Source organism: Chlamydotis macqueenii, chromosome 24 (assembly GCF_036417535.1).
Source record: "Chlamydotis macqueenii isolate bChlMac1 chromosome 24, bChlMac1.mat, whole genome shotgun sequence".
NCBI classification, from domain to species: Eukaryota; Metazoa; Chordata; class Aves; order Otidiformes; family Otididae; genus Chlamydotis; species Chlamydotis macqueenii.
Window position 1 is genome coordinate 5,524,674 of NC_141579.1, and position 27,095 is coordinate 5,551,768.

Genomic DNA, 27,095 nt, shown 5'->3' on the forward strand with positions numbered 1-27,095 from the left:
TCCCCGCGCCCACCGCCCCACCTCCTCCGGCCCCGCGGCGGAGCTGGACGCTGTCCGCCTGTCCCCGGAGCCGCCATCGGGCCGTTCAGCCGGGTGGTCGCTGCGGCGGCTCAGCGCCCCCGGCGTGTGCTGTCAGAAGGAAGTACTTCGCGGGGGACCACTTCCGGTGGGGAGCCGAGAGCAGGCCGGGCCTCTCCCGACCCTCCCTGCCCACGGCTGCGGGGGCGGCCCGGCGGGCGGCCCCGGCCCTGGCCCCGGTGTGACGGGCTCGGGGGTGCCAGTGGGGCCGTGTGGGGCGATAGGATGTCCCGGGTGCCGGTGGGGAAGGTGCTGCTGCGGAACGTCATCCGGCACACGGGCGCGCACAACAAGGTACGGCCGGGGCCGGGGCCGGGGGGGGCTGCCGGTGCGTTTTTCAGAGAGGAAAGGCGCTTGTTGAAACCAGCTACGTAAACATCGTTAGTCTCGCTTTCAGTTTAACCCTGTTTTTCTTGAGTTCTCATCCTGGCGAGTGAACGTGTACATGTATTTACATATAAAATTTCCCCTGTGAAAAAACTATGCTCTCAGGCTTTTCGTGAAAATCACGGTTTACCTTTTTAAAAGTATCAACCCTTTAATTGTGTCGGGGGGGGGGGTTGTTTGTGGTTTGTTTTTGTTTCCTGGTGCTTGTGGGTTTTTGTTTTTTTTCTGGTGCTTATTTCTTTTGTTGTTGTACTGTGTATGTACTTTTAATTGCATCAAATAATTTGAACTTTGTGTTAAGTGTGTACAGGCAGTATTTTAGTGCAAAATTAAGAAACTCCGTTAACTTCAGCAAACTAATTCCTGACATAATTCAACAAGCCTATCCAATTTGTTTCATATGTTTATAAAATCACTCATTGATAGTCTTGTGTCTATAAACATAAATCTGTGCCAGACCACTCAGTATTTGCATGCTGCGTTTTTTCAGCCTGTAGTGTAACTTCTAATTTTGGCTTGGTCCTTTCAGATGATATTTATATACTGACTTCTGTAACAGTATGTATGTTTGGGATGGTAATGAATGACAAGGCACGGTAGCCAGAACAGCTGATGTAGCAAAATCAGGCAAACCCATAATTTCTGATACCTTTGTCATTATGTGCTTTGTTAGAGTATTACCATCAAGATATTCTCCTTTTGGTTACCTTGGTTACGGCTAGAAATAAGAATCTGCTTCAGTATGGTAGGAAAGCTCACTATGAATTTTCTTAGCAGGACCGTTGAGCTAGGAGCTGATATTACATGTGTGTAAACTTTCCCTAATGTTACACTTGTTTCCTTTTTGTGGCTTTCAGATTCAGGAAGAGACAGAAATGTGGAAAATAAGGGAGTGGGAGAAGCAGGCAGAAGAGACTTACTGGAAAAGGCAAAGCAGAATGCTGTCGGACACTTCCAGGTGGGTTTTAGTTGTGTGGAGGAGATAATTGTCTTGATTTAGTTGCTAAACCGTTTTCTGTTATAATACCATTCTGTGATGACTATGTGTTTAGACTACAGGTGTATTTGTTGTGGTTTGAGGTCCTGCACTATTGCAGTACACAGTACTGACCACTGCTTGTGTGATGTCTGTTAAATTATTCTGACATTCCTGGGAATCTCACAAACTACATGAAAACAAGCTGAGTTTGGGGGGAGGCTTAGGGTTCAGCGTAGGGGTGGAAGGGAGCTGATGCAGGCTTACTGCCGTGAAGACTTTTCAGAAGCATGAACGTTGCAGGAAGTGGTTTTAGTATCTCAGGGGAGAACACCTTTCAGACTTACACTAAGTCCGCAGCTGCTGCTTGGCTCAGGAAGTGTGGCATTTCAAGTGAGAAACAAAACTAAAGCCACAGGCATGTGAGATCACTCAAAACTGTTGGTGCTTTCTGTGGATTTTGGGTCTTAGTCCCGGTACCTGACCAAATTGCAATTTTAGTAAACCAGTTTGTCGTCTTCAGATTTCCGTTTGCTGCTTTTACTAGCCTATGTCTCACTGCATATTGTTAGCCTGCTCCTGCAGAGTATTCTAGAGAACTGCATTTGTTGTGATAGGCAGGATAACCCCTTCCTTTAATTTTGCATTATGAGCATCTTTGTCAAGAATTTTGCTGTGCACAGAGGACTGTAGTAAGTTTTGAAAACCAGTGCTAGCTACTGAACTGGTTTTGTCAGAGCTGTTAATGGTGACTGTCTGTTAAAGTCATAGCTGGTCTTCTTGCATAGATGGACATCCAAGACTTCCTGGATTTTTGCTCCTCTCACTGGATTAACCCCTTGCTCAGAAAGTTTCTCCATCAGAGCTGACAGATGAAGGACAACTGTTCTCTTTCTGCAGCAGTCGGATGCGCAGTGATGGCTTTGATGAGGAGGGCTACAGGGCTGACTGGAAAACAAGGAACTCGCAATTTCTTGACCCATTCGAAGATGATCTTCTTAGGGCCCGATCCTGGAACAAAAAGCTGTATGAATGTGAAGCCAGCATGCCAGACAGGTCTGTGGCGGAATTAATGTTCTGTGATTATAACTATAATTAAAACACCTTTCTGGAGTCCCGTCCCAAAAAGTTACTGCATTTCTCTTTTCAGTATGTACTCCTATAAAATAGTACTTGATCTCATTCTGAGAATGAATAAGTAACAGGCACAAACTTTGGCAGTGTCACAGAATACGTAATTTGAGTTCATCTATAGAGTTCTGAAGTCACAGTAAGCAGCAAAAGCTCAGCTTAGCAACTAAGCTCAGTATTTATTACTTGGCCTAAGGAACTTTAAAAGTCTCGAGAAATGCAGATTAGTGCTCTATGGGGTTATTTTAAAGAAATTTGAGTTGTAGTTTTCCCTAATTAGAAATGGAAAAGAGAGTTAGATGGATTTAAATACTACCAACCAAATCAGTCATATTTCCTTCTTTCTTTGTTGGGAAGGTTCTGATAGCCCTTCTTCTTTGCTGTCTAAACTCATGTTCCTTCTGTGGCTCTCTCTTTTCAGAATTATATTTTTTCCTTAAACAATCCATCTGTTTCTAATAAATGATTCTCCTCTTTCTTACAGGTGGGGTCACAGTGGCTATAAAGAGTTGTACCCTGAAGAATTTGATACGGATAGGTAAGGCAAGCAGGCTTACTAATGTATCCAGATTCTTACTTCTGTCCGCTTACGCAGGGAATTTTACAAGCTGAGTTTTAAGTTTTGAATATAGATCAGCCTTGAATGTAAACCAGCACAGTTTAGTTACAGACACCCACTGAAAAAAATTTCGTCTGTTAATGTGCTTCTCCCTTCCTGAGTCTTAGGAAAGGATTGCATCTTTTATAGTAATTAGACATTCAGCTTTAGCCTGAGTTACTAAAATGCCATGAATCCGGAAGGTCTGTCCGGGCCAACAGAGAGCCAGAGTAGCAGGCTGAACCCAAATCAGTTCCATCTACACCCTCTCAAATATCAGCTCCAGGTTCCCCTTTCTGCTATGGTGTCCCTGTATTTTCTGTGTTTTTCCATACTGGTAGAATATAAATTCTCGCAGTATAAGATCTTAGATAGAATTAATTATTTTTAAACTACACCTAACAGAATCATAAAGTACAATCTTTGTCAGGCTTACAGATTTGAGGTAACCTGCTGTAAATGAGTTTTCATCGCTCAGTGGCTTTCAGTACACATTCTCCTCTATTCTGGCTCAAATATCTTTAAAAGGGGTATTACTAAGGTGTGGACCCAAGCTATTAATAAGCACTTGAAACAAAAATGCAGCTACCATATCTGTCAAAGCATCTGCTTCCCTGCTCTAGCCAAATTAAGTGATGGGCTTGCTTAAAACTTTGAGACAGAAAAGGCTCAACTGCTATGTGCCTGCCTGTCTGCTTCGTTTTGGTCATCTTTTGTTCTTTTTACAGTGACCAGCAAGAAGGAGATGAACAAAATGCTATCAATGGGAAGAAGAAATCTCATCTGAGCAAGCAAACTGCCCGTGAGTCACACAAACGTAAAAAAACAAAGAAATCGCACAAGAAAAAGCAAAAAAAGCGATCACACAAAAAGCGAAAGAAAAAGAAAAAAGAGCAGGGGAGAACATCATCAGATTCTTCTCGGGAGAGCGAGTGCTCGGGAGAGACTTCAGGCACTCGGAAAGGGAAACACAAACGCAAGAAAAAGACCAGGAAAGTGCCTGCCAAGGAACCTACCTCTTCTGGGCAGGAAAGTGACTTTTCTCATGCACGCAGCTCAACCACCAGCAGCTCTGAGGACAGTGAATCTGAGGACAAAAAAGAGAAACGGCCCCCAAAAAAGAGAAAGAAACGTCACAATTCTGTGTCGGAGAGGCACAATGAAGTACCAGAGAAGAGGAGCAAGAGGAAGAACTGGAAAGTAGCCGCTGATGAAAAGTCAGAGGATAGCTCGGATGAGGACTGATGACTCTAGGCTCAAACAATAAGGCAAAGGACAGAGGCAGGTATTTATCTTTTAGCACTGCCCCGTGGTACAACTTGTTTCAACACTGTGGTTTATATACATCCTGCCAGCCCACAGGGGAGAAACTGCACCTTGGCAGCCTGCAGTAGGTGCCCCTTTGCTTTTCGTGGACTTGACATTCAGAAAACCAGGGGAGCAGTTGCCTGTCTCACAGGTTGGCTAGTCCTGCCAACTTCAAATTCTTTTTCTGTGACCAGGTTGACCTCTGATGCATAAAAATGTTATAGGCTGTCTGCAGGGAGAAAACAGGCACGTTTGCACCATTTTTTTTTTTTAATTAAGTTTTAGCAGATCGTTTTTTTGGGTTACCAAATCAATGACCAAGACTTGCAATAGGAGAGGGGAGAGACAAGAAGTCTGATAACAGAGGAAGTGTCACTGGATTTAACCCTACAGTAGCTTTGTCTTCCCATCCTCCAACACAAGCAGACCTGTGTGGTGGCATGCACATGGTCAGCTGACACAGAAGGGAGCATGAGGGGATGCTCTCATTCCAGCTGAAGGTGCAGTGACTCCTTCCATAATGATGAAGAAAAGACAGCAGTGCATTTTCTTGTTCTAGACCTCTGGCCATTGTGTCTGCCTTTCCTTCATTCTCTCTAGGGGGATGCTGAAACCGTTTGTGCTGACAGAGAAGCCTTGGTGGGTGTTGTGTTCTGTCTCTGGTCTGCCCAGTGTATTACTGGAGAAATTGGTACTGGGCTGTTCTTCCTGCAGTTGAACAGCCAAGCCTTTCAACAAAATAAATAAATCCAGACGTGTTTGATGCTTTTGTTGTTGTTTTGGAGTAAAGCCCAGGGACAGAGCACAGGCCTGAGAAGTCCAGGTGATCCTTGTGTTGTCCCTGTGCTGTGTTTCTGCCTGATCAGACCAGGTGGCTGTGGAGGGCTTAGAGGAGGTGAAGTGAGGCTGGACTGGGAAGTAGTGACTGAGGAAATGTACTGCGCTGTGACCGTTGTGTGTCAGTGACCAAGCACAGCTCCAGCTTTAGTCTACACCTGAACGAGTACAAAACAGTGCCGGTGCCCTTAGGTCCTCATTCCAAGTCCTGCTTACCGTCCCTCTTTTCACATCAAGTTAAAAGACATTCCCTGCATGCCCTTGTCTTCTGAGCGAGGCTGAAGACTTGGAGAAAGCAGTGCTGCAGAGTCGGATTGCTTTCAGCTGCTTGTTTTGTCGCAGCCACGTTTCTGCTGGTCGGTCATGCAATAGCAATGCAACTGCTCTATGATCACAGGAAACGTTCAAGAAGATGTTCATTTTGCATAGCTTCCCTGGTAGGAAGACTTTTCATTAGCAAACGGGCAGGTGAGGAGCGCCTGGATCCGCTATGGCCATTGGGGATTTTAAGATATGACCAAGCACCTCCTTGGTGTCCTGAGCAGCTTTTGCGCAGTCACTGTCGGGTTGGGGGCGGCTTCTGCGTTCTTCCCCCGGGCCCCGCAGCGGAGCCAGATGGTCCCCGCCGCTGTGGCCGCCTCCCCCCGCAGCCCGGAAGCGGAAGGAAGGGGTGCGGTGGCTTCCAGCTCCGGTGCGCGGTGCCCTTGGGCCGGCTGGGGACGATGGTGGGGCTGGTGCTGCTGCGAGCGGGGCTGGCACGGCCCCGCGGCGACCGGATGGGTGAGTGCTCGCCGGCCCCGCGCCCTTGCCGCCCCCGGCCGCCTGCCCTGACGCCTCGTCCCCGTTCTCTCCGCAGCTCTCCTCGGCAGGACCCTTCTCCGCCGCCCCGCCGTCTTGGCGGCCGTCGCCGATCGGAGCGCTCCTGCTCGGCAAAGCCACGGCTCCCCGCAGCCCGGCCACGGTACGTCCCGCGCCCCGGGGCAGCCCCCGCCGTGTGCGGGGGTCAGTGCGTGGGGATGAGCGGAGGGTCTTGTCTTCCCCGAGGCCGGCACCGGGTTTGTCAGCCGGCGCTAAGCCGCTATTGCCCCGACCCGAAAGGATTTCTCCCGTCCAGCCAAACGGGCGTGTTCTTCATGTGCCTGTTCCACCCAGTTCCGGTCGGGGTTGCCGGTTTTTTTTTGAGCCACGTAGGAGATTTTAGATGGCAGGTATGCGTACTCAAGGGCAGAAAAAATTGAGGCATGGCACAGTAGCTTTTCTTGCGTGAGGGAGGGTTACTGGTATTACCAGAAGGTCTTAAACTGGAACTGGTTGCCCAGCAAGGTGGTGGATGCCCCATCCCTGAAAACATTCCAGACCACGTTGGATGGGGCTCTGACAACCAGATCTGGTTGAAGATGCAAACTAGATGGCCTTTAAAGATCCCTTCCCAGCCAAACTGTTCTGTGATCTACCATCACCTGTAAAAGTACTATTTTCAGTTGATAGCACGGCTGTTGGTTAGCCCTCTGCCTGGGTCTGATGTAAAACAAGGCATATGTGACTTTACAGTGCCTGAATTTGAAACTGACCTTTGCAATGTCGGTATCAAGCTTGTGAATGCTGCAGCTCTTTAGACAGAAGATAGTAACTGAATGTTTAAATTAAATTTCTGCTTCTTAACACAGGTGGTATTTTTTTCAAGTGTGGAAAAAAGGTGCAAAGATTTTAAGAGATCAGCAGGTTGAACATTCTTTATGGCTCAGTGGCAGTAGTAATATGAAAACACTGCAATTGTGACTTCTTTCTTAAGCAGCAGAGCTTCAGATTCAGTCAAGTTAGTCTGAGAAGTCCGATCTGCAGGCAGAGAGTATTTCTTAGAATGTTTTTTCCTCTCTCCATGTGGTAAGACCACACAGAGATGATGAAAGATAACCATGTGAAGACCAAGTTCTGGTCTGTCAGTTGCACAATTGCATATGAGAAATGTTGTGACTGGTTAAGGATGTTCTGTAGCCCTTACAATGCAACTTACAAGGGGAAAGGATGAAGAGACACTTGTAAAAGAAATTGGCTGAAACACAGCTAAGCTGTTTTCTCCCTTTATGTTCTGGACTTCATATTAACAAGAGACTTCATGCATGTGCTGTGAAGTGTTCTTGGCCATGGCGTTCTACAGGGACAGCTTATTACTCCACCGCCTAGGTCCCTTTAATGTTTTACTTCAGTTCCTTGGCTTTCCTTATCTTGTCACTTTCTAAACTTCTTTCTTCTTGCAAAATCCAAAGAGAAACATGTGTGTTTGGATTTAGATGGATATATAAGATCTGTGTGTTGGGTAAGCACTTTGGGGGTATTGTATTATAAAGGTAATTTCACAGAGTCAATTCTTGATGCTTTTAGCCTGCGCTGATGCTGACATTCTGGTTCAAAGTGTTGCTTATGATGTTAGGATTTTAGTTTGCTCCAGAAGTTTTTAGATGTTTTCCTCGCTAATAGTATTTGCATGCTTCTAAAAAGTGAGAGTTGGTTACAGAGCTCCCTAAACGGCACTTCTGTTTCGAGAGTAATCTGTTATGTGGTTCAAACTGTACCCAGCTGAGTATCAATGGAGGGCTGAAATCCTTTGTCCTTCAGGCTACTTCTAGGCCATATATCACTGTGATGGTCCCAGAAGTTTACTCTGCTATTTACAGTTAAAAATAGCAGTTCCTGGGCAGAACTGTGCACAGAGTTATCGTGATGTGCCATTCACTGGAACTTGTAGTTGTGTCCGTGCGGATGTCAAAGCCATTTCTCAAAGTAGTAGTAGGGAGTAGTAAATGGTGCCTAACAGTCAGGAAATTCACTAGGCAAAAAGGCTCTGCCTTCTGAGACACTTCTTTCTTGTGATGGTTGACTTGGACCTTAGTCCTGAACTGCAGGTTGTGAAAGTAGGACTGGTGTTTGGTTTGACTTTACCTGTTGAGCTTCTATTCTTCAGTAGTAAAAGAAGCTTCTCTTTCTTAGCAGCAGCAGAGAGAGGAGTATTTAACCTTTTAGACATTGTAAAATAGAGATGTATTCTATAGTAGTAATTCAAAGGCATCTAGATTTTGCTTGGATGAAAGGTTAGTAATCAGGTCAGAGAAACCACGCAATTGTGTGGTGTTGATCAGGATGAGGTATCTGCAGCTCAGATTACAGGTTTAAGGTTACAGCTCTTTGAACAGGAACTTTGCACTGAAAAATACTTCTCCTTACAGGCAGTTCCAAAGCTGCGTCTTTGCACTGGACAGGTGAGCGAGCTGTCAGTGTCCTCTTGCTGGGTCTCCTTCCTGCAGCCTACCTGTATCCTGGACCAGCCATGGACTATTCACTGGCTGCAGCCCTCACTCTCCATGGCCACTGGTAAGAACAATAGGTCACTCAGAATTAAGAGTAAAGTCTGATCGTCGGGATGGCTCCAAGCCTTAGGTCTTAAATCTGTATATGGCAGTAAGTCTACTGACTTACTTCCTGATCTAGTATAAAACAGCTGGAAAGAGGTGCAAACAAAGTCCTTACTCTCCAAGTTCTGTGACAGTCATGGACTGACTGACAAGACTAGTTGTACCTTGGTCCTCCTTAGTCACGCTGTTCTCTCAGTCAGAAGGCAGGATACGTATTACTATTAAGGAATCCAAAACATTCTCGAGTGTTCTTCTACAGAGTATCTTGCCTTAGGAGGGTTTCCTTGCCACTGGCTGTGTAGAATCGTGGATGTTTTTATCTTGCAGAAGAATTAATGTTTTCTGAACAGAGGGAACAGAAACAGGACAGTTCTTTACAAAACAAGTTGTTCTTCTGAGGTTCTGTGCTGTGGGCTGGTTTTGTACATCTCAATGGTGATGAGATTCTGCATAATGAAGAGTTCATAACAAATACTCCACTAGAGAAGCTAAGACCTTGATCATTATTTTCTTGATTTCTGGAAAATGGATGCTTGCTCATGTTCTACTTAAGTGTAGTTCTGCTGTGATCTTTCATCTGAGTAGGCCAGATGAGTTCAATCTCAGTTTTGCCCTTATGAAGTTGTATCGGGGATTCTCGCACTTTCCTCACTGGGACCAGGAATTTCTTCCCAAAGCCCTCAAATCTAGTACAGAATTAATCTGAAATGTGGCTATCCTGGAACATATTTGGCAGAGCTCTTTCAAATACAGAATACATAAAGCTAAGTTTGCCTGCCTTCGGAGCATTTCTTCACTTGTTGGGTATGTGCGTGTTGGTGCTATACTGGATGTGACAATGTGGGGAAATTCCAGGCAATGGAAGAGGTTGTTGCAGGTTGATGTGTTGAAATGGGTTCTCTGCATGACATTTGGTGTCAATGCATGCGCATTTGATTCTTTAGTGAATGTCTCTTGTTGACAAAAATGTCAGGATTGTTCATACTAGAAATCTCTTCTCCATAAACAGTGCGGGGACTTCCTCTGCGAGAAAAATGCCTTGCCGCTTGTGTGCGGCTCTGCTCGTAACTTTCATCAGAGTGAATTCCTCCCCCACTTTTGTGGGTTTTTTGTTCTCTTTTTAAGCTGGAAAGTTTCTCCAGTATTAAACTCTTATCTTGCAAAACATTTTCTTGAAAACCTGGAGGTGTTCCTATGTAGGAAAATTCTCCTTTTGTAGTTTCATAGGTATTCAGTGCTAGAATGTCTTTAAAAGAAAAAAGATTGCTTGCTTGCCATAAATGTTAATTTGATTGCCATAACAGATCAGATAGTCCCTCTAGTAGGTGATCAGAATCTGCAGAGAAGTATTGCATATATTTTGGAGGAGTTTTCTGTCACCTTTTTCTATGTTTTTCCTTAGGAAATCTTGTCCTAAAATATCCTTCGGATACTTAGGTAGTTATCAGTCCCAATGCTAACCTACCAATAGACCTACTCAGGATACCTGAACCCATATTTATCTCGTACCGTTTTTGCTGGCATGTAAAAAAGATTTCTCTGCCAAGAGAAAACATTTCTCTGCTGTGTTGTGAGCTAGGTTGTGTGTCTACCACACATCAGCTGTTTCTCACAAACTCCCTTCCTTGTTCTTAGGGCCACTGGTCTTTTCCCATGAGTACTTTGTGTGAATTAATTAGTGTGCTGTGAAGTCACACACGGGTTTTTCTGAGATGTCTTAGCATGGCTCAGTCTTATTGTGCCGTGCAAAGAAAAGATCTTAGGAAAGTCCCGCGGCACTGCAGTTGAAGGGCAGCCTGGGAATCCCAAGTTGAGTATGCCGTATTGATCTGCACTTTGGAAGGCTTGAAGTGTGGTTAATAGCTGCTTGCATGCCTGACTTTATTCCACTGTCCAGTTGTAAAAAGTAGCTATAATAGTTTGAGAATAGTTGCCTCTCAGCCTGCTTCCACTTTCTGCTTCTCTTCTATGTATCCAAGGGTTCCTTGCACCCCTTTTCTCGCTTTTGACATCTTTATGGTATTAGAACCCCAGCTAAGTGAAACTGAGACTGAAATCGGTGTTCACTTGCAGTGGCATCTGCTGCAGGACTTTGAACCTTGCTAAGTCACTAGTGTGTCTTAATTTGTGGGACACCAGTCCTTCAGCTTCAGCCTAGACCAAAGCAAAATCCTAAATTCCTCTTGCCAGATAGCTTAAATCTGGACAAGAGTTCACTTCCGGTCTGACAGATGTAGAAGTAAACCAGAGTATGCTAATTTTTTAGTCGCCACTGTTTTCTAAACTAAATACACATCCTAGAGTCTTCTGTGCATTTGTGACAATGGCTGGTCCCAGAGCCATACCTTGCTGCTCAAGCAAGAAGGGTATTTCTTTTGGTTTCTTTTCTTCAGTCCGTGGAAGTCAGATAAGCTGCCTAAGAAAACTCTGAGACAATATGCATTTTTTTTTTTTTTTTTTTTAGTAGAACATGTGGAATGTTGTGTTGTTTTGTTTTGCTTTTTAAATAGATGCATCTTCTTGAGCGGGAACTGGGCGTTTGTTAGGTAAATGGGTGAAAAAACCGATGTGCTTGAGCCATCTTCGTAGAATGCTCAGGTAGACTGGGTGGATTTCAGTGAGGAGTGCTCTTTCCTGGTTTCAGCTTTTTTCTCCCTCTTATTCTGTAGGGGTCTTGGACAGGTTATAACTGACTACGTCCATGGAGATACACCCATTAAACTGGCCAACACAGGTCTGTATGTATTGTCGGCCGTTACCTTCGCTGGCCTCTGCTACTTCAACTATTACGATGTTGGTATCTGCAAGGCTGTTGCCATGCTGTGGAGCCTCTAAGATGCGACTGAGTCCCTGACAAACAAGATTGTTCACTGCTGCCTCTGCTTCCTCATATTTTTACCAACATGTTTAATGCAAAACAAATTAATAACCGAGGGTCCATAGTGTCCATAGTATCTACATACTGCAGCAAGTTCAGAGCTAGTCTTTTAGAACTAAATGTCCAACACCAGTAAAAATGTTAGAAGAGTGGATTTAAAATGGATAATGTCCAGGTGGGAGTCACTTGATTTAAGCTGCACTGTAAATTAGGAGGAATTCATTACATCAGTGACAGACTTACATAGCTGAAGGTGACTTTCCTTGAAATGGCAGCTTTTTCTGAAATGGCAGTGTTTTTCTGAAATAACTGGGTTTTGGCTTCCTATTTGTAAAAGAAATTGGCTTGCGGAAAATCGAACTGCTTATTTCTGACATCACAACAACTGAACTGTATGTAAGGCACATCCTGTAACTTTTTGGATCCTGACAGTTGATGCAGAAAAGGGAATACTTTTTTTCTTAATTCATACAATAAAGAATTTACAGAAATCATGTGTGTGTTTCTGAACGATTTTTGGTTACTTAAAATGTTTTCTTTGCAGATAAGAGGTTTTTTCCTAAAATCAAGTTCAAGTTCTAAGTGAGACTGTTATGTGGTTGTTCATACTGTTACTCTGCATTCCTTAATTTAGATGTTATAAAACAAAAAATATTTTTATGACTCTGTGTTTTCCCTAATAGTTAAAGAGGTGACTTAGACTTGACTTAATACAAGAGTACTGTCCATTAGAAAATACACCAATAGTTGCCTTAGAAGAAAAAGACTTCTGCAGATTGATTTTAGGAGCCGTAAATAGTATATGGCTTTCATAGTTTCCCTGGAACCTGTATGTTCATATGCAACATTTTGGGGGGGGGTGTTTTCTAAATAAACACTGGTACACCTGTGACTGAAAAGACAACAAAGATACCCTTTCTGTTGTAGCTTCAGATGAGACTGAGGCAGCATTCTTTTTTATGTCTTCAGGTTTTAGAGCATTTTGAGGGGGGCGAAATGAGATTCTGGTTTTTAACTTTCTTCTCTGCTTTATCTTTTCTGACTGTCATAGGAGTAAGGAGTGGTTAACTGTTTCTGCACTTCTGTGGTACTATTAATAGTAAGAGGAAGAGAATTGTGTGTTACCATCAGTCTCATTATGCAATAAACAGAATGAATAAGTTGCTGCTTGAATTCTACAAGACTTTCTGATTTGATTTCATTTTTTTTAAATCTGGATTGGAATTTTTTATTTATGTACTTATTCATGTAACCATGGGAAATACCATGTAGCTGGCCACCTTTGTTTTGCTGATCTTGTGGTCAGAACTGAGATGGTTGCTTCTGTCTGATACAGTCTGATGTAGATATCAGTGTAACATTTGCCGTTTTGGCATAGTGAAGAAGATGCCTATGTATGAGTTATTGGTAAGTACCTCTGTACAATCTGAGCATCTGTCATGGAAGGTGTTTGACATTTCCTCTTTTGAGACCAAACACAAGATGTTAGGGGCTAGCAACTCTGAGACTAGTCGTTTTGAAGCGAGCATTAAAAGGTAGCAACCACAACTTTCTCTATAAATCACATGTTCCTCAGTCCTGTTGAAATGGAATCAGTTCCATGTAATTACCGCTAACTTTTATTCTTAATTACTGTGATGGCCGTAACCATTTGGTCTAATCCCATTTTTGAACACGGATCAGGCATATACAACTGGGACTCCATCCTACTGGGTATCCAGAGGTGTTATGTGGTTCTTGAGTTTAAGCCCCTCCAGTGAATTCTTCCTAAGCAACAGCGCACTCAGCGGTGGCTATACTTGATTCTGAATAATTAGTTTCTTACTGCCTCTAAGTGCTCCTGTAGCAGCTAGACAGGTGAAATGGCAGGGGCAGCATGACATGAAAAGCTTTATCACAGCAGTTTCATGTCTCTGTGCTTTCTTAAAGCCCTTGAAATGATAGTTTTGGTTTGGTTTTTACCAAAACAAGTCTTGAGATTTGTTTTCTCTCTTCTGCAAGTTTGAGATTTTCCTCTGTTTAATGACAGATAGAGGCCTTCCTGTTGTCTCTGATTACTTCTGCCTGTACAGGGTATGACAGCTGTACCAGCTCTTCTTCAGGCAAGTTGAAGAAGACCCAGGACCCCAGCTGCAACCAATATTCAGGTTATAGCTACCAGGAGTTGGAACAGAAGAGTAAGACCAACACTTATATGTAGAAGAAAAGCATAACCTATGCCATATCAGTTTCCTCAAAATAAGACATTCAGAATACATTACATTAGTTTTGGTGAAATTCAGCACTTGCTCAGCTCCGAATGTGAAATGGAGTTCACAGCTTCACCCCAATGTATGCTGCATTGTCACATATAGAGAATGAGGTAGGGTCCTCACAGGAGCCAGTCATATTTGCATCCAGACTGTTAGGTGGACAAGCACCTGTTTCATTTCATCACTAATCTACAGTTTACTGTTAACTTTTAAAAACATTTACATAAAAGCATGGTGGTGGTTTTTTTTTTTTTTTCCTTGGGCCTTCTGAGAACAAACAGCTTTATTAGAACTTTTGTTGTTCAGGTAAATTAGCAATTTTCTAAGCAAAGATTTCCAGTAAGTGAAAACCTTTAATTCAGTTGAAGGTGAGAAGGTCACTGTGTAACTGAGATTGATGAGGACGCTCAGGAAATAATCTTGATGCAAAAAAAGTAATCTCAAAGTGTTTATTAGCCAAGTGCATGGTCTGCTTATGAAATCAGTTATTTTAAGCAGTTTTTTCTCCCTCCCCAAAATACATCTACTTCATCTATGAGATACCTAATTCAAAAGCTTATTTTCCTTTGTAAGACGCTTATTTTTGTACTGACTTACAGTAGCTAAAAACATAAAACTAGCTTGCCTCAGATAAAGAAAGAAGGAGGTTTCTTGTATAAAAAGCCAAAATATATTTTAAGACTCTGAAGTATGTCATAGGTTGTGACTTTCATTCTGACTTGTTAGAAACTTATCTTCATGGTTTCATCCACTTCATCTTCTCTTGACAGTTTTTTTAGAATTAATTTTCTTAAGCAGCCTTCTTCCTCAAAGGCCAAGAACATTCCTTGTTCTAGTGAATATTCAAACTTAAATGCTCTGGAGCTACAAGCTGTAAATGTCTTTTTGAAAAAGATTACGTTACTTTCACCAGGAATTTCTTTGGGAACTTCTCCTTCCTGAGAAAAAAAAAAGGAACAAGACCTGAGCAGTTTTGTTTCTGCTCACACGTGTTTGAATTCTTAGTTTTGCCTACTACTTATACACATAAGGTATGGAAAGCAGATACTTACCCTAAATCGAACTATCATTTTTCCACATTCTTTCTCACAACACATGTAATAATTTTTATCTTCTACCTGGACGCTGAACGCAACAGGCATCCCTGCTGAAGGTGTGGTAGTTTTGTAACAGTGAATATTGAAGTGCACTCCATTGCCTAAATACAAATTGTTTATTATTAATAGTCTACTCGGGAGAGAGCTGCAACAACTTAACTGTATGATGTCTTACCATACCACTGCTGTCTTCCCAGGATACTCTTCCTGACAGCAGAGCCAGGACATGAATTTTTATGACTGTTGGTAGCACATATTTGACTGTCTGCAGTTATTCAATAACTAAGATTTTGAATTTGCAAGAAAGCATAGTTACCAGTTAGTATGGGTAGGATGTTCAAATCCTTTTACGTGCATGCATAAAGTGAGAATCACAGAATCATAGAATGGTCAGGGTTGGAAGGGACCTTCAAGGGTCATCTAGTCCAACCCCCCTGCAAGGAGCAGGGACATCCCCCACTAGATCAGGTTGCTCAGAGCCTCATCCAACCTGGCCTGGAACTGGATTTATAAATAGTCATCTGTAAATCAGATTATATATGTGATGTGTAAATAAATATATTCAACAAATATAGTTCTGAATTAATTGCTGAGGCCTCCTCCCCCCCACCCCCCAAAAAAAAAAAAAAATCAAAGCCAAAAGCATAACTACATTGTTAACTACTGTCGTTAGAAGAAAGTAAGAGTTTTTAGTGGTAAATACATTGTCTGTTTAAACCTAGAAATTATTTTTTGTAATCCAACACACATACAAAAAAGGGGGGATTAAGAACTTAAATTTGTGATTAGAGGTAACCAAAGATCTTAGCAGCGCCTACCTGCATGGGACATCCTGCAGGCCTCAGTCTAATCCAGGAATCTAATCCAGTACCAGTGCACAAAACAGAATTTAAGCTCTCTTACCTTCACTTTAGTATTAAAAATGAAGTTTAAGTCTTTACTCTCAGTGTCATCATTTAGAGCCAGTAATTACAAAGAACAAAAGCACATCTAGAATAAAGAAACAGTGCAATGGTTACAGTATATGTTGGAAAACCATGTACCAGATTTCATCTCCTGATCTGTCACATCTTCAAAAGCTGCCATATTTAAATCTGGTCGAACCACAAGCAATTGGCTATTTACATTTCGAAGGACTCTGTGGAGAATTTTTTCCTTACAAAAGGCATCGCATTCCAGCCCTGGAGAAATATTAAGCAAAGAGGGTCAGATATTTTAGCTGTAATCTGTTCAGGTCTTAACAGATCACTACAGGCTTAATCTTGTCATTAAGGATAGCAGGTGAAATAAGTTGTTAGCATGGCAATCTCCAAGGAAACGGAGGCCATGTTGTTCTTTCCACCTCTGGCTTCTAGCAGCCCACGCAAGACAGAAGGATTTCCCAGATACAGCAGTCTATATATAAGCAAGAGGAGCTACTATATCAGAAGCAACAGTTCTCTCGTGTGCAACAGTTAGAATTGCATGAAAAGGTCCTTCTGTTAGGTAAGCCACTACCCTGTGCCTTAGGAGGAAATAAAGTGCATCCACTTCAGAAGAAGGTGAGTTGTAGCTCTCTTTTTTTTTTTACAGTAGCCATTATCAGTTCTCCAGGGCACGCGAAGCATTTGTGGGTTAGTAGGTGTGAGCAGGTTAGTTCAGGAAAAATTGATAATGAGGTCAATAAATGACAAGGTTTCAACTTACCATCATCGTCTTGATTCCAAGTGAGCAGTGAAAAAAAGGAAAGAAAAAACAACATTAAGCTGTGCCCCCACAAAAGAAACCACTCTCTACCCAGTTTTGTTCTGCAAGATTGGAAACCCGCCAGCCACCTACGCATTTCCAGTTGTGCTCCCCAGTATCACTAACTCACCAGGCTGAACTGATCTAACTACAGGGTGTGTTTTGTTTGTGAGTATAACAAACTCAACAGAATGATGAAACCACCAGTCATTTGAGAACTGGAGTCACCACCAAACCAAGAGGCATGCAAAATGTTTTAGGGTTACTTCAGGGTGAGCAGCTCAGGTTAGTTTAAGCCTACAACCAAGGAATAAATGGCATGCAAATTTTTATTTTCATCAGCACCTTTATTCTAAGTGAGCAAAAGGATGAGAAACAGTAATTACAAATTGCTTCTAAAGAAGAGACTGTTTTCTAACTAACTTTAACCTGTAAGCTTGGAAGTTAGCCACTTATTCCAAGTCCACCCCACAGTATTACAACCCTTCCAAGTGTCCTTTATGGGAATATATTGTATGAAGCAAAAAATATTTCACTATCTCAGATACTTGGCTAACAATACTTCAAACAGGGAAGTTTGGGGAAGTATGGGAAAATTAGGTGAAATTAGACTGATAAAGGAATCATTTTTAATCAGTATTCAAACAGAAAAGTTATTAAATGCTTAAGGTGTTCAGCAATAATATGGTACTGACTTGTTAACATACTGGGACAGCTGTCTCAAACTCAGATTCTTTTTGCAGTGAACAGCCTGGCTCCATAATCAAAGAACTATCATTCTTCCAAGTGGGTGGGGATTGTAACTGCTTTCAGAATTGCTCAGGTAACATGGAGGGGAGGGGCGGAAATCAAGATTCCACATGACTTGGGATGCCAGCCCAAGGAAAGGATCAAATTGTATATCAGCTTTTGATCTTCTATGCAGAAAGAAGACACTGTCCCTTTCGGCAGTGGCTTGTAATTACCTGCAAAATAGAGGCAGAAATTTTTTCCAAGTTGTACTGCACACACCAGAATCTCTTCACCACTCATCTTCACTCTGTCAAGAACACATGGAAAGGAGTCGGAGTTAAGAACAATGCTTCTTACTCTATAAGGCAAGGGAGTCCTTGGGCTACTTCTTCCCTAGCGCACAAAACTGTAATAGGGCTAGCACATTGAAAAATTGCTTTTAAAAATAATCTGTCTCCTCTGTTGCCTTTTATCACGATTTAGAATAACACAGAGCATCCTTCAAGTTTTGTTATTTTACAAAACCTTTTCATTGACTTATGTGATGTTACATGGGAATGTGTAATAACTCACTACCATTTTATCTTTCTGTGAGAATGCTAACAAGTAGCTCCACGAACATACTTCGTCAAATTAGGTCTGTTCTCTTGGACCTCAAAGAATTATCTTACTATCACACGGTCATTTGATATTCTAATTTTCTAATAGAAAAGACTAAGACTGGATTAAGTACCCTGTTGCTGGCCATTAAGCCATAAAAGTTATATTAAGTCTACACATTTACCTATAAGTGCACCTATGCTTTTTCTTCTACGGTAAAGTTTCTGTTTATGCTGGCAGAAGAGAGATACATCCAAACAGACTGTATCGCTTTGCAGGCTACAAATTTCTCCGTATCTTCAGTTCTAGCAATGTGCCAGGGGCAAACATTAAAAAATAAGACAAAAGTTATATCGGATCCCCTGTATTGACTCGGACTTGAGCTGTCAAGTCTAGTATTTAAGTAATTTTACTGCTGTTGGGATGGTTGCCATTGCAAGGAACAGTTCTAAGAAATAAGCACTAAATTAAAAACAAAACAAAACAAACAAAACTAACTAGGATATCCTCTTCAAAATTAAAATGGTATCTCCTACATTTAAAGAAAAGTGAGAATGAAAATAAAGGGAATTATAATATGACAGAGGAAGATGCGGCAAAGAATTTCATTCTCTCTCTTCTCTGGCAGTAAACAGTTTTAAAATGTTCTCTTCTATGGCACTAATTTTGTGAAATGCAGGCTTTCACTTTCCTTCCTGTTTCATTTTGGTCTATATCTTAGTAAATTTTTTTGTTCATTTTCCTAAAATGTTTTCTATGTATGAATGTTCTTACCTGGTTTATCTACGTATTTAGAAACAAAGGTGTTTTATTTTCCAAAAATAACAACTAGCTACTTTACTATCTGCAAGATCTGATTTATTTGGCTTCGTGATTGATATAAAGTTTTTGGCCAGAAGTAACACGCACGCTGACATTCAACATCGCTCCATCTAACCCTCAGGTGCCAGCATCTGTGTGAAGTCTTCAGCCTGGAGCTATGTGCCTAATCTCTGTACACAATATACAGTCACAGCAGAATGGATAAAACTGGTTGATCAGACAGCATCAAATAAAGAAGCCAGCAACAGTGATCATAAAAACATGGAAGTCACTTTTTGTAGGTGGCCTAGAACATGAAGTACTTCGTTCAAACCTACCGCTCCAGTCAAGGCATTCTTCTCCTTCGCACTAGCCACAGAAATAATAAATGTAATAAATACGTTAAAGCTAGGTAAACAATGGGAAGAAGTGGTTCTTGCACTGGGATTTTACTGGCAGGCAAAACATTCAGCTTATTTCCAAGGCTCTTTTTCACCACTTGGAAAAGACTTACTACACCAAACAGCTGAGCAATGCCAACTTAAATAAATAAGCACAAGCAACCTTAGGGACTGCGGGTGAGGTAATCACAATGATTTCCTTGTCATTCTTGCAGAGCACTTTGAGGACTGCATTTCAGAGATTTTTCTTTTTCTCATCCTGTTTTTAAAATGGTCTGTAGTTCTAGCCGCTCTGTGCAGAAGAGCCAGCCAGGTCTACGGCAGAGGACCGCATCTTTGTTTCCAGACATGCACAGGCAATCCTTTGAAACAAAGTACCGCAACAACGAACAATGCATGCCTCAGATGTAGAGAGGTAAATCAAGAAATCAGGGACTACTCTGTTACTGTAAAGCAGAGGGGAAGGCAGCGGCAGGACTTGTTGAGTAAGGATTAAAGGAAAATGTAGCCCTTCGTTTAGCGGGTAAAATACATAAACCGACTGCAGTTTCTTCCCCTGGTGCGCAGTCAAAGAGGGTTAGAGCTTTCACCAAGCGCGGCAGAAGGCGAGAGGAATTTTCGGCCGCCTGTCCGAGGCGGCGTGCGCGGAGAGGCAGGGATGCGGGGAAGGAGGAGCGCGGGGCCGCGCGGTCCGGCTGAGCGATGCCCTCCAGCGCCAGCCCCGGCGGCGGGCCAGGCTCTCAGTTCCGAGTTTTGGTTCTGTTCCCCCCCTCCCCAGCCCGGAGAGGCGGCGGTGCTCCTACCTCGCTCCTCGGCGGGCTGCAGCAGAACGGGGCGAGACGGAAGAACGAGGAACCGCCCCCCACCCCCGGGACGCGACACCCCCGCCTCACCCCCCCGCCGTCGCCATCCCCGTACCTGGGGCGAGGGAGCCGAGAGCCGCGGAGCGCCGTGGGGTCGGGGTGGGGGGGTAGGGGGGGAAGCTGCGCCCAGGCCGTGTCACCTGCATGCGGGGAGCGACAGCGAGCTCTGCGGCGGCGGGAGGGGGCTTTTATAGCGGCTTGCATCACTGGGCGACAAAATAAACTGGCTGAAGAAAGCGCAGAGGAAATTCGGACTCTTTCCCAAGATATCTGACTACGTCGGCGTTTATTCTGCGGCACTTCCCCTCCTCGGGGGAGACGGCGCATCATGCAAATGGGAGGTCAGAAAGGAAGCTGTGTGCGGCTCCCTTTCTCTCGCGGGGACGCCGTCAAAGGACGCGTCTTGTTTCGGCACCGGCTGCTCGCTCCGCAGAGCCTCGCGGAGCAGTTTTGGACCAGGTACCCGCCGCCAGCACGGACACTTCCCCTTCTCCGCACGCGCGCAAGTTGCCCGTAAACATCGCGTCTGCCTCGGGGAAAAGCCAGCTTAGGGCTGAGAACGCTCTGCGCCTATCTAGTTCTGTCAGAACAACACCAAGGAACGCACCGCTGCTGTCTGCTGGGAAATCTTCAAATTGTCCCCCACCCCTTCGTATATAAGTGGCTTCAGTGGAGGAATTTAGGCTCCTCTCAGGGAAGCAGCCAGCCAGAAACTGTAGCTAGCAGGCGAAGGCAGGTTGATAGATAGCGCCTAATTTACCAGCTGTAAATTGTTTCCCAGGTATGTATTAACTGGAAATAAATAAAATGGCGATAGGCATTACTCATTGCTAACTGCTGCAGCGCCGACGCGGGATGCTTTTCAGAATGTAAGTGCTGCCTTTGGTGGTGGTGGTGGAGTGTGTAATGTGACCGGTGTTACTGTAACTGCAGTGGCAAACGCTGTGTAGTGATGGGACAGCGAAGGCCATAAAAACCAGGAAAGCGAACTTGGGAATGAATAATTAACCAATGTATTGTATAGTTTGTAGGACTTGGCGGTGTTAGCTGGAATCTCCATGTCTTGATTTTCTGCTTATAATGCTGACTAGCAAGGCATTAGGGCATTCAGCTGTGTAGCTGAGTGGGTAAATTGCAAGAGGCTCAAGTTTTAGCACTGGGGAAAAACAAAAAAAAAACCCACAAACAAAAAACCCAAACAAACAAACAAAACAAAAAAAAACCCCAACCAAACAAAAGAAAAACAAACAAAAAAAAACCCAAACCCAAAACACACCAAAACCTCCAAAAAACCCCCGACCAAACCCAAACTAAAGACCCCAAGACGTCCTCTGACTTACCTCCATTCCTTTTAATGCTCATGGAGGAAAAGAATAAACAACAAAAAAGTGTAGTATATGTCTGTAGGGAATGTTTTCATGTCTACATCAAAAACTAGGGAGATAATTTTGAGGTCAAGGGCACATCTTTCAACCTCATCTGAAATAATAATCTTAAGAACACTGTCCATTTTACTAATAACCACGGATTTTGACTGTGTTACCCACAGAGACAAAAACTGTGTGTGCTACAGAAATTAATCTTCTTTCTTTAAAGTTGTTGAAAGAAACTAATGAAATTGATTCGGAAGAATTCAACAACTGATTAAAACCTCCTGTTTCTGTCAGGCAAACAAAGAAAAATACATTTTTGGCAGGTACTTCTTTCAGAGAACAAGTCTATATTCCTGTTTACAGACACTTAGGCTGACTGAATTCCAACCAGACAGCAATATTATACCATCCACTACCAGCTTCCTGTTACGTTATATGGCATTCAGTACCCGTGTGGAGTTGTTTACCTAAACCTGTGTACCAGAAAGATACCCAGATTTGATTTTAATACCTAGATCTAGCTAATTTCTATATACAACAACTGTAATTCTGCTGTTCCTCTTGGTACTTTATTTGAATGGTTGGTTCTTACAGGAAAAAAAAAAAAATCTTTCTAAATTTAACTGGCTTCTAGTTCTGGTCACCCATTTCTGTACACTTTCCTGATAGCCATTTCATAATAAATCCTTCCTTCCTGTGAAGTATGATCAAATTGCCTCTTGGTCTTTTTCAACTAAAATAAACAGCTTGTTCCCTTTAAGTTTCTACCTCTGAATAATTTTCCTTCAGGTTCAAGATAATAGTAATGTCTATTTTCTTCACTAGCATTGACTTTTAACTTTTTTTTTTTTTTTTGAAAATTTCAGCACCAGAGCTTTATTCAGAAGAGTTCCACATTTGGATGATACCACTTGCATTTCTTGTTCCCAGATACCTAACTTCTCATTTCACTGAAAAAAAAAAAACAAAAGCTTAAAAAAATACTGCTGTAATAAATATTCATTATTTAGTCTGTCTTTTTCTCATTAACTTTACATTTACATTCACATCACTGGCAAAATATTAAAGAATATTGTACTTGATACCAAAATCTGTGTGAAAGCACCAAAAACAATGCCAGTCAGCAAACATTGCTTATTTTGTAGTAACTGCTGGCACTACTATTTTTGGCTTATTGACATTCTATACGAAACTATCAAGAAGGAGGAATTGGTCTTTCCTGACCACCGCTGAGCTTCTGAAAATTCAATTAGCACATTGAATAAAAGGAGTTTTCTTCTCTTAGTCTGTACATATTTGAATTTATAAGGACTAGGGTCTAACTCCTTACAGTAGCTTCTATTCTAAGTTTCAGGCTTTCACTTCTGGCATTTTGCTGTCTCCAATTTTAAAGGAACTGGAACTACTCTTAGAGTAATGGCTTAGATAATTTTTTTTTCCTCAGTCTGAGCTGTCTCCATAGACTGTTGCATCCATAAGGTACTGAAAGTGGTAAATCAATTCAGATATTTCCTTTATCTTAATTCAGGTGGTCGGTTAATAAAAATATCTTAACATAGTAATGGTAACTCAATAGAGTAAACACTTTAAGAATATTTTCCTGGAGTATTCCTTCATATCTGTTTCTTAAAGTTTAGGTAGTATTGCTAATAACATAAAGATCTCTAATATTTTTTTTTAGAATTTAATGAAGTGGGCCATGGCAGCATATTGAATATTGTTTCTACTTTCGGGAAGTATTTAGTTCTTGTTCTTTTAGCGGTTTCATTTCTTGTCCTGAGTTTTGACTTTGAGAGGCTATTTGGATAACATACGTAAGGTTAAGATCCTTTCTTAAAAACAAAACAAAACAAAACACACACACACAAAAAAAAAAGAACCCAGAGGAAAAATTCCCTTTACTCCAACACAACTTCAAATCTTCCAATGATTTTCTTCACTGTAGCTAATGAAGTCAGGATTTAGGAACCAGTAATTTGATATAGTGTTTAATATTTTTGGCCAACACCATGAAGTGTGATGCTGAAGGCGCTCTCCTGAATCACTGTATCTAGTTTCTTCCTGTTGTAAGCGAGCCACTTCGTCGTGTAATCTCAGTTTGATGACACCAAATACAGCCTACCTATAGAAGGGAAGGACAACGTAAGGAAAATGCACTCTAATTTTCCACTGTTTAAAGGGGAAAAAAAAAAAAGTTGGTCTCGGTAGTTGTGTAATTCTAGTGACCTTGTTCATTTTAGCGACAGTAATCTCTCCGGTTTTGCCAATTCACGGCTTGTCTTTTGAAACGGATCCGTCTAGCCTCGTCTGCCATTTCACCGTCACCCCAAAAACCGATTCACACTGCGACTGGACCCGTCACAGCGGTTAAAAGGCGAAATGCGCCGGGACTGGCGATGAAACGCTTCTTCCCGGGATGGCGGAAACAGGAGACGTTTTAGCGGCCAGGCTCGCAGAATTTCTCTGTAGCCAGCCTCCCAGAGCCGGGCCCGGCTGCTGCAGCCTCCGCCGGAGCGGGCGCGGGCGGCCCTCTGCCCCCGCTTCCCGGGGGCCTGCCCTCACCCGGCCTCCGCGGCGCGGGCCGCAGCTGCCTCAGCCGCCGGCCGGGGCGGGGCTGCCCGGCCCGCGAGGAGCCGCGATCGCCCTCGCGCGCCGGCCGTTAACGGCCGGCGCGGCCGTTAACCGCCCTAGGCCAGCGCTGCCTGAGGGGAGAGGGGCGGAGGGGGTACCCCCATGTCCTTAAGGGTGTGGGGTGTTGGGGAAGCCTGGGGAGAGCTGGGGAGGAACAGATCCCTCTGAGCGAGGCAGAACCCGGCCCAGCGGGCCACGGCCGAGCTTTGGCACCCGGGAGGGCGCCTGGCCTGGGAGCCCCAGCCCGGCCCAGGCTGGTCTGGGACTTGGACCCGCCATCTCCAGCCCGAATCCGTTTTCTCGCTGTGCTTTGAGGCTTTGCCTCTCTCCAGTGAGAAGGAGAGTTCCTTTGCGGAGGAGCCTACAGAGGTACCAGTTACAGGTTTTGCACGTTTTTGTATAGATACATTTTCCAGTTGTGCGAGATAACCACTTACCACATACAATGTTGTATTTTTTATCAGGCAACGATGACAAGCAACACACAAAAATCTGATGAGAACAGAAGTAAACGTAAAAAAGAGATGGAGGTGAGCAGTTGTGTATGAGGAAGGGAGGGAGGACCTGGACCCTTCTTCTGGCCACAGGGGAGCAATGAAACCTCCCACCCCCATGTCCTTCTCTGGCATTGCTATGGGTTCCTGTCAAGGACAGAGGGCAGACAGCTCCATGTTAGTTTACCTAGGTTAGGGGAAAAACACACGACTTTCTTGTCTGTAAAATTTCTCTTAGCGTTCAAAGACCAACAAAATTGGCTACGCACTGCAACACAATTATGCAAGACTTCTTGAGAGTGAGCTGCTGAAGTACACCAGCTTTTACTGATACAAGCAAAAATCTTGCTCTGGTACTTCCCACTCACTCCCCTAGATGCTGTGCCTGTTCACGATGGATGCTGTGAAGCCAACAACACTTGAAGTTTCTCTGAAACTCCCAAGAACTTTCAAAAACTGTTTTTTTTTTTTTTCAGTTAAACTCTATCTATGCTAAGTTTATTTTAAGACCTAGAATCTGTATTTTTTCAATGTGCTTTGTTATTAGAATGAAGCTTCAGAAAATCCTCAGTTGTCCTCCCTTGACAAAACAGATTTGGCTTTTTCTGAAGTCTCACAGTCCCTTTACAAACCTGAACCACTGGAAAAAGTTTTAAATGGTAATGTATTAAATATACTGAAAATAGCAATGTAATTACCTAATTTGATGTTGAGGTGAAAATTCATTCAAATGTTTAAGTAAAATTACTTTGTTGTTGTTGTTGTTTTAACAGAGATGAACAAAGAAATTATGAACTTGTTATCAAAATATGCTCACACTTTAAGGCAAGTTCACTTTATCCTATTTGTACAGAACTTTTCCAACTTCTTTAGATAAGATGGATTACTGTGGCTGCAGTTTCGAGAAATTAGCGCTGAAAGCTATCGAACACAGATCTTGAAATAAAAATGCTGGTTTCTGTTACAACAGACAACTAATTTGGTCAGAAACTGAGTATTCATAGACAACACATGTTTAAGAAAATAATAAAAGTAGTTCTAAGTAGTAAGGAAGTTAATGGTGTTAGTATTAATTTTAACTACAGATTTTTTTCAATTAAGTGAGAGAGCAGCGATGGATGCTTCTTATGTCCAAGAACTTGATGGAATCTTAAAAGAAGCGAGGACCATAGAAAACCACTTAAAACAGAAAAGGGAGAGTCTGAAACAGAGATTCACTGTGATTGCAAATACTCTGCAAAGCTAAATGGAGTTTGTTAGATTGCAGAAATGCAGAACAAAGCTTGTAGTATATTTTATGTATTAAAATATAAACTATGATGAGTGCTATGATAAGTGTTTCATAAATGTCATGTAAGTATTTCTAGCAGTTCAGGAAACTTTCAACAACTTAAGCAGCAACTTATTTTTTAAATAAGTAGATACAATACTTAGGGTAATGGTAGTTAGTAAAAAACAGTACTAAATATCCCTTTAAGTCCTATGACTCGAAGGGATTCTACACATTAAAACATCTTTCTTTACTTGTTGACCCATTGCTTAGGCTGTGCTTCCGTCCCTAGAAAATATTGAAAGTATTTGAAAAATAAAGTTAAATTAATTTTGCATTGCTTGGCTCTAAGGCTATGGAAGTTCAATACAACTGAATTTGGAAGCAGCCATGGTATTTCTAATGTCACTGCTAAGGATGTTTCTTTCACAAGCAGTCTTTCGCTCTAGAATATAGTACAGAAACATTTCTATGAAACATAGAATTTGGAATGCAAGTGGAAAAGGACCTCAGATTATGTCATATTAACCATTTTCTGTTTTGTTTTTTTCTTTCTACTTTAGAAAATCTTAGTAGGATGTAAGTGCAATCTTATTTCCATTTTGTCTCAGAAGATAAATAGATTGAAAAGATTAGCCTAGAAACGGGAGAGTTTTATTAAGAATACTACTTTGAGTAGTAAAGAGGTACAAAGAGATACAAAGTCTTAATTTGAAAATATATTTTAATACTTATACAGCTTTTCAAGTGAAACCAAGGCCATTTTGATAAATATAAAAGCACATCATCAAAACTTTGCGGGTAATGTCAATAAATAACTAGATAATGTTAACATAATTTAGAATTACACTGCTCTTTTATTTGGTTATTTAAATATAGCAGTATTGTTTGCTGTATATCCAGTTTCTTTAAGGATGCTTATGGAGGTTTTTTTAGCACTTTTTCTTTCCTGTCATTTGACTCTGTTAAAAAAAAGATGAAACAGAAAATGTTCAAAGCATCATTTGTACAAATTGTGAGGCTAATGTAATAAAGAAAAGTGCTAGATAGTCCTGTTGCTAGCATAAGATATATTTCTGCCTTTACCCCAGCACTGTGTATTAATTTTCTCTTTAAATCTTTTTAGATTTAATCAGTCCTCCTTTCCCCCTTCTATTAGCTAATTCACAGGCAAATGTGCTACCTGTCAAACTGATACTATTTAAAACAAATAATGAGAGAAACTGGACATCTAGGGTGAGATTTTCCAAGGT

The 27,095-nt window shown here is 42.3% G+C and overlaps 4 protein-coding genes across 4 annotated transcripts; 3 read left to right on the plus strand and 1 right to left on the minus strand.

Annotated features, from left to right (window-relative positions):
• The first annotated feature begins 157 nt into the window (after window positions 1-157).
• On the plus strand, window positions 158-5,241 carry NKAPD1 (NKAP domain containing 1). The gene is made up of 5 exons (XM_086766377.1): window positions 158-372; window positions 1,323-1,423; window positions 2,342-2,497; window positions 3,057-3,110; window positions 3,899-5,241. Exons 1-5 carry the CDS (start codon window positions 304-306, stop codon window positions 4,413-4,415), a joined length of 897 nt encoding a protein of 298 aa, XP_086622503.1. The 5' UTR covers window positions 158-303; the 3' UTR covers window positions 4,416-5,241.
• Window positions 5,242-5,973: 732 nt separating this feature from the next.
• SDHD (succinate dehydrogenase complex subunit D) lies at window positions 5,974-12,095 on the plus strand. The gene is made up of 4 exons (XM_086766378.1): window positions 5,974-6,095; window positions 6,172-6,276; window positions 8,540-8,684; window positions 11,395-12,095. Exons 1-4 carry the CDS (start codon window positions 6,038-6,040, stop codon window positions 11,558-11,560), a joined length of 474 nt encoding a protein of 157 aa, XP_086622504.1. The 5' UTR covers window positions 5,974-6,037; the 3' UTR covers window positions 11,561-12,095.
• Window positions 12,096-14,290: 2,195 nt separating this feature from the next.
• On the minus strand, window positions 14,291-20,802 carry IL18 (interleukin 18). The gene is made up of 5 exons (XM_086766379.1): window positions 20,130-20,802; window positions 17,637-17,716; window positions 15,996-16,136; window positions 14,908-15,053; window positions 14,291-14,793 (listed from the first exon to the last, which is right to left on the minus strand). Exons 1-5 carry the CDS (start codon window positions 20,402-20,404, stop codon window positions 14,578-14,580), a joined length of 858 nt encoding a protein of 285 aa, XP_086622505.1. The 5' UTR covers window positions 20,405-20,802; the 3' UTR covers window positions 14,291-14,577.
• Window positions 20,803-24,548: 3,746 nt separating this feature from the next.
• TEX12 (testis expressed 12) lies at window positions 24,549-25,818 on the plus strand. The gene is made up of 4 exons (XM_086766411.1): window positions 24,549-24,608; window positions 25,120-25,231; window positions 25,346-25,401; window positions 25,678-25,818. Exons 1-4 carry the CDS (start codon window positions 24,549-24,551, stop codon window positions 25,816-25,818), a joined length of 369 nt encoding a protein of 122 aa, XP_086622537.1.
• The last annotated feature ends 1,277 nt before the right edge of the window (window positions 25,819-27,095 follow it).